Raw genomic sequence first — 6,399 nt, 5'->3', positions numbered from 1 at the left:
CCTCCCTCCCTCCCTCCCTCCCTCCCTCCTTCCTTCCTTCCTTCCTTCCTTCCTTCCTTCCTTCTTCTTCTTTTTCTTTTTTCTTTTTTTATTTTTTTTTGGTTTGGCTCAAAGACGATTGAATGTGGACTCAACGCTGTTTCCTGTGTAAGTTGCTGAATGTCCTGGGACTCACTTAAAGGATATGTTTCTAGAAAAGGAAGATACTTGAGTAGTTTTGGTACCCCATTCTTAGGGTAATCTCTGGTTGGTATAGGAAAGACTCACAGTTTCTTCATCCGCTAGTTGGGTATGCAGCGCACTGTGATGTCATCCACCAGGAGCTCTTTGCTCCTTGCCATGTCTACGTCAGTCCCGGGCTGTACTACCAGTTGTGTCGCCATGACGCCTGCAAATGCGGGAGCCCCTGCCTGTGCAACGCTCTCGCCCACTATGCCTACCTGTGTGGTCAACGTGGCGTGCCCATTGATTTCAGAGCTCACATCTCCTTCTGTGGTGAGTATGACATCCCAGACTGATGACCAGGTAACTCTTTAGACAGTGTTGTGTTCATAATGAACACTTTTAATTTTTAAAAGGGATGCCAAGATTGTATACAAATTATTTGAAATGGTCTCATGATGTATACATACTGAAAACAACTGAATCCTAAGAAATATTTTAGATGAAAGAACTTATAACATAGGACTGAGTACAATGTGTGTGAGAGATTCTTCATTTAAACTCATGGAACTAGAGGAGGGAGGGTGGGAGGGATGGAAGAAGGAGAAAGGGAAAGAGGGAGTGGGGTAGAGAGACACATGCAGAGAGAAAACAATAATAACTGGGTTTTTTTGTTACTAAATTAGAGTATGATTATGTATCTTGAAAGAAGAATTCAGGGTAATTTGAAAACATATTGAAAATATTCTTACCCTGGAAATGTCATATCTAAATATTGAAGAATATGAAAGAGGAGGGTGCCTTGTGACACAGCGAATCTGTAGTTAAGTAGGTCCAGTGTGCCTCAGGCACTGGCTGTTTCATGTTCTTGGACTCTAATACTCCTGATTACGGTGTCTGCTGTCCCGTTTAAGGCAGACGGATTCCGTAGGGTCCTATGTTTATTTTTCCAGCTAAGAACCTTGGGCTTTTTTTTTTTTGTAAGATTGCTGAAAACCTGTTACATTTATTATTTACAGGCAGCCTTTGGCTGCTATAAGAGCAGGGCTCAGAGACTGCAAAGCTGGAATCACTAGCCTTTTGGTGCCCTATGCAAAATAACTTCTGACCCCCGCTTTAGTCCTTCCTTCAGTCCAGGCTTCTCATCTTTGAGAGATCAGCTTAAAGGTCTTCTAGTTCCTTCATGCTTCTGTTGCGAGCTAGTCTTTAATGACTGATCCATCTCTCCAACCCAAGTCTTCTAATTTCTTGCTGTTTCTTTTGAGAGCATTCAATGGCTAAGCCATCTCCCCAGTCTGGCTTTTCCAATGTCTTGTTTTGTGAAGGATTTTCCAATCCCACATGAGTGAAATACAAGATCTAAGACAACTAGGATTTATAGTCCTCTCCTCTGCTTCAAATTCTGTGTTTTATATCCCTCCTTATTTATGGCATCTGGAAACGCTCTCCACTCTTTTTCCCACTAAGGTCCATTACACACCTAACATCACTTTAATTATGTTTGAGTCAGAATGGGCAAAGTATTTGTTTGGTTGAGTTTTAGGCTTTTGTTTAAGTAAAGGGAAACATTTAAAAAAGTAATATCTTTATTAATTATTTGAAATATTCATTTAATTTTCTAGGCTTAATATATGGTTTTGGAAATTTTCTAAACATGAGCTCTCTATGCCATTTTACCATCTTTCCCTTCCAGCTCCTCCTATAACTTCCTACCCCCTCTCAAAGTGATGACCTCTCTTTAATTGTTATCATTGCATGTATGTGTATGAATACAACTAGCTGAGTCCCTTTAATATTGCTCATGTGTATATGTGTCTAGGGATGAGCACTTGGAAGTAGATAACCTATGGGAGGATTGTCTCTGGAGAAGACTGACTCTCAGAGTTACTCATTGCCTATAGATCTTCATCTAGGGGTAGGAACTCATGTGCTTTCCCCCATTGACACTAGCATGATATTGTCAGCTGATATTGTCATTGTGCAGATATATTTTAGAATATTTTAACTAGCCTGCCATTTTTACTTCAGTTTGACCTATAGAGAAATTGTTTTAGGAACAATGTATAAACATTATACAATTATATATGTGTGTGTGTGTATATATATATATATATATATATATATAATCAAATTGTGCCACATTTGTAGAGGAATAAATGCTTGCTTAGGTCTCAAGAGGATAGGAAACAGAGAATCTCAACTAACTGAGAAATTGCCTTCTTCAGATGACCTGTGAGTGTAACTGGACATTTTCTTGATTGCTAATTGATGAAGGAGGTCATCGCCCACTACAGGCTGCACCATCCTTGAATGGGTATTCTTGGGATGTTTAAGAAAGGGTAGCAGAGAGTGAAACAGATGCAGAGGCCCACAACCAAACACTGGATGGAGCTTAGGGACTCTTATGGAAGAGATAGGGGAAGGTAGGGTTGTGGGCCCCAGCGGGGATAAGAACTCCACAGGAAGACCAACAGAGTGAACTAAACTGGACCCTTGGGGCTCTCAGAGTATGAACCACTAACCAAAGAGCATACATGGGCTGGACCTAGGCCCCTTGTACATATGTAGCACATGTGCAGCTTGGTCTTCATGTGGGTCCCTCAACAACTGGAGCAGGGGCTGTACCTAAAGTTGTGGCCTGTCTGAGGATACAGGTCCTCTAACTGAACTGCCTTGTGTAGCCTCAGTGCGAGAGGCTGAACCTAGACCTGCAGAGACTTGATGTGCCAGGGTGGGGGATACCCAAGGAGGGTCTCCACCCCTTCAGAGGAGACGTGGATGGGGGGATAAAGAGAGGAGAAGGGGGGCAGTAATCAAGATGTAAAGAGAATAAGTAAGTAAGTTAACTGGGGGTGGAGTAGCTGAATATGTACCTGGAGAGAAGCCAGTAATTACCTTTATGCCATTGCTCTTGACTCTGGTCCTGCTTGAGTTCCTGTGTTGACTTTTCTTTGTGATGGACTGTGGTCAACATGTGCAACCCTTCCTCCCGCAAACTGGTTTTGGTTAGTGTTTTATCAAAGTGATAATGAACATGCTATGATAAAAATAATGTATTATGAAGATTTAAGTGTAATGCAGGTATTTATTCAAATGTTTAAAAGTATCTTTTGTAAGAACAAATAAATATGGGACAAGAATTAAAGATGCCATAGAATGTCTGAGGACTAGGAATTTCACCTGTTACTGAGGTCAGGGGTGCTTCTCTCTCTCTCTCACTGTCTCCCTCTCTCTCTCTTTCCCTACCTATCTACATACATACATACATATATACATACCTACCTTATATTTACTCATTCATTTATTTCATTTTGTTATCAAGTCTGTGATGTGTTCACTGATGTAGGATAGTGTACGTCTAACGATCTATATTTTCTCTGGGTGTATGAGTGACCATAACATGTTGCTTTGCCCATCTGTGGGACTGTCTCCTAAGTGACACTTGTTTGTCCACAGCTGTGGTGTGTCAGAAGGGCATGCTGTACCACCACTGCTCGTCACTCTGCCTCCGCTCCTGCACCTCTCTCTCCTCCCCTGAGCAGTGCAAAGACGACTGTGCTGAAGGATGCAACTGTCCCGAAGGCAAATTCTATGAAGAGACACTTAACTTTTGTGTGCCCATGTAAGTCACAGAGGGGGCTTGACAATAGCCAGATGGTACATGCTTTTCTTCTGATAGGCCAAATGAACTTTTGTTCTTGTTTCTTTTAAATTGCTAGATTTTTTTTTTTTTTTTTTTTTTTTTTTTTTTTGTTTTGTTTTTTGTTTGTTTCTGTTTTTTGGCTTGTGTCTTAGGGTTTTACTGCTGTGAACACATACCATGACCAAGGCAAGTCTTACAAGGACAACATTTAATTGGGGCTGACTTACAGGTTTAGAGGTTCAGTCCATTATCTGACAGGAACATGGCAGCATCCAGGCAGGTATGGTACATACAGCTGGAGCTGAGAGTTCTATATCCTCATCTGAAGACTGTTAGCAGAATACTGGCTTCCAGGAAGGGAGAATGAGGGTCTAAATCCCACACCCACGGTGACAGGCCACACCTACTCCAACAGGACCACAGCTTCTAATAATGCTACTCCTTAGGCTGAGCATATACAAACCACCACATTTTGCTTTAATGTGCTTTTTGCTTAATGTGGTAAGCTATTCACAGAAAGATACAGAAAGCAGGAGAGATTCTACTAGTTAACCCTGAAGTTTATTCCTACTTGATTTCTCCACACCCTAATCACAAACAAGGTTTGTATTTCCCTGTCATACTAGTGGTAGAATTGTATTCTCTATTCTCACTGAGAAAGTTCTTAGCCCTCACAGGGAGCAAAGACTTTTGTTTTGCACATAGGGTTAAAATATACAGTAGATGTGTTTCTCCAGAGGTCATTCAGTGAATTTTCTTGGGACTAAACAAACAGTCCAGAACTATTTGGCACTCCATATCTGTAGCTACTATGTCTAGTTAGTTGTCTGTTGTTTGCACAACATAGCTTTGTGCAGTCCCATAGAGTGGTGGAAGTCTACAGTGGCCAATTGCAGAGCACAGAGTCAACTGTCATTTTGTTTGTGTTGGAAAAAAATTATATCTTATTTTATTTACTTCACCTTTTCCCTTACAGATATCACTGCCGGTGTCATTATAGGGGGAGCATTTACCAGCCAGGGGAGCTCATTCCAACCCCCTCAGGCTTATGGTAGGTGTGTTAAAGAATATATTAACTGTACATATATATGTATATCCATATATATATATGTATATCACACTAGAATATGGAATGTCTAAGGCATCTACTGGTGCTTGCAGAATAGATTTCTAAATTTAATCACCATGAAGTTAAACAAAAACCCTTTAAATAAGCATTTGTTAGTAGATGTTAAGAATAGGATAGGTATTCACGCTACATCCTGAGGTCTTAAAGATTCATGGCTCATCTACACAGCTCAAAAAAAAAAATCAATTCTGGCATAGGTCTGACCCATAAGCCACATAGGAGTCACTCCTCATGATGGATATCAAACAGTGGAGTCCAACCACACTCACAGAATATCATTCACTGTAGTTATGGCCTGTCTGCCAAAAATGCAGTCATGTCTGCATGCTACCCATTTATCCACACCTGTCTCTCAGGATCCTCCTTCTAGTTGCACTGCAGGGGCTCACAGCGGATCCCCTTGGGTAGACAATGACAGCGAGACAGGACTGCGTGGTTTCTACTAACCTGGCACTGTTCTGAGCATGCTGTACTTATTATTAATTAAGCCCTCATGAGTATAACTGCAAGAGATAGGTCCTGCCATCTTACTCCAGTTTATACACGAGCAGAGTGAGGCACATGTAGTTAAGCAGCCCGATAATGGGGCTGGGATTTGTGCCCAGGCACCCGGCTTGGCAGTGCTCGCTTAGTTGCAGACCTTGCTTCACAGTTCATTTTAAACTAACAGCAAGCTATCATTTACAAATCAACTTGCATTTATAATTAATTCCATCTTTCCCCCACCACCCCCTGATTAAAACACAAAGAAACCATTGCATCCTTTCCTGTGTAGAATATACGACTATCTACAGTTTCCCAAGCCAGAATTCTGAGAATCTTTCCGACTTCTTTCTCATGCTCAACACTCCCATCTCGAAAATTTGTAGCAACCCTTGATTTAACTTGGTTTTATTTTCTTCATGTACATCAAATCCATTTTTTCCCTTCTTGTCCTGCTGCCTTAAGAGTGACACTCACCTCCTCTTCCCTGCCCCTTTCTAAAAATTATCTTTCTTTTACACTGCTATAACAAAACACCAGAGGCTGGCCATTTTATAAAGGTTTACTTAGCTCATAGTTATGGGGGCACAAGAGTGTTGGGTCCACAGGGAAGAAAGAGTCAAGGAAGCCAAATCTTCTTATAGTAACCCACCCTTGTAACCTGCTCAGTTCTGAGAGATTAGTAATGATTCACTTCAGGTTATAAACATATTCATCTTTTTCAGAAGTGGTTTCCCCAGTACCAAATCACTTTGTGCCTTAAGCTGCAGCTCTTAAAGTCCCACCTTTTGACAGAATCACAGTGGGGACCAATCCTTAGCACATGTCTGGGACTGGATAAACCATAGCAAAACCATGGTTTATTAGTCTCCTTGTCTGTAGTCTCCTTCCAAGTGTTGGAAGAGCCTGTTTTGAATTCAATACCCTTAACATTATTATTTTTATTTTTTTTGGTTTTTCGAGACAGGGTTTCTCTGTGTAG

General features: G+C 41.1%; 1 protein-coding gene across 1 annotated transcript in view; it reads left to right on the top strand.

Moving 5' to 3' along the window:
• The window catches only part of Otogl (otogelin like), a 144,483-nt gene that overhangs the window by 50,703 nt on the left and 87,381 nt on the right, over nt 1-6,399 (top strand). Inside the window, exons 20-22 of the mRNA XM_021174947.2 lie at nt 286-495; nt 3,619-3,784; nt 4,782-4,856. Of these exons, the coding sequence (XP_021030606.2) occupies nt 286-495; nt 3,619-3,784; nt 4,782-4,856 (451 nt within the window). The remainder of the gene's footprint in view (nt 1-285; nt 496-3,618; nt 3,785-4,781; nt 4,857-6,399) is intronic.

Source organism: Mus caroli, chromosome 10 (assembly GCF_900094665.2).
Source record: "Mus caroli chromosome 10, CAROLI_EIJ_v1.1, whole genome shotgun sequence".
In the NCBI taxonomy this organism is placed as follows: domain Eukaryota; kingdom Metazoa; phylum Chordata; class Mammalia; order Rodentia; family Muridae; genus Mus; species Mus caroli.
Note: the sequence above shows the minus strand (reverse complement) of the source record. Positions and strands in the feature narration are given on the sequence as shown.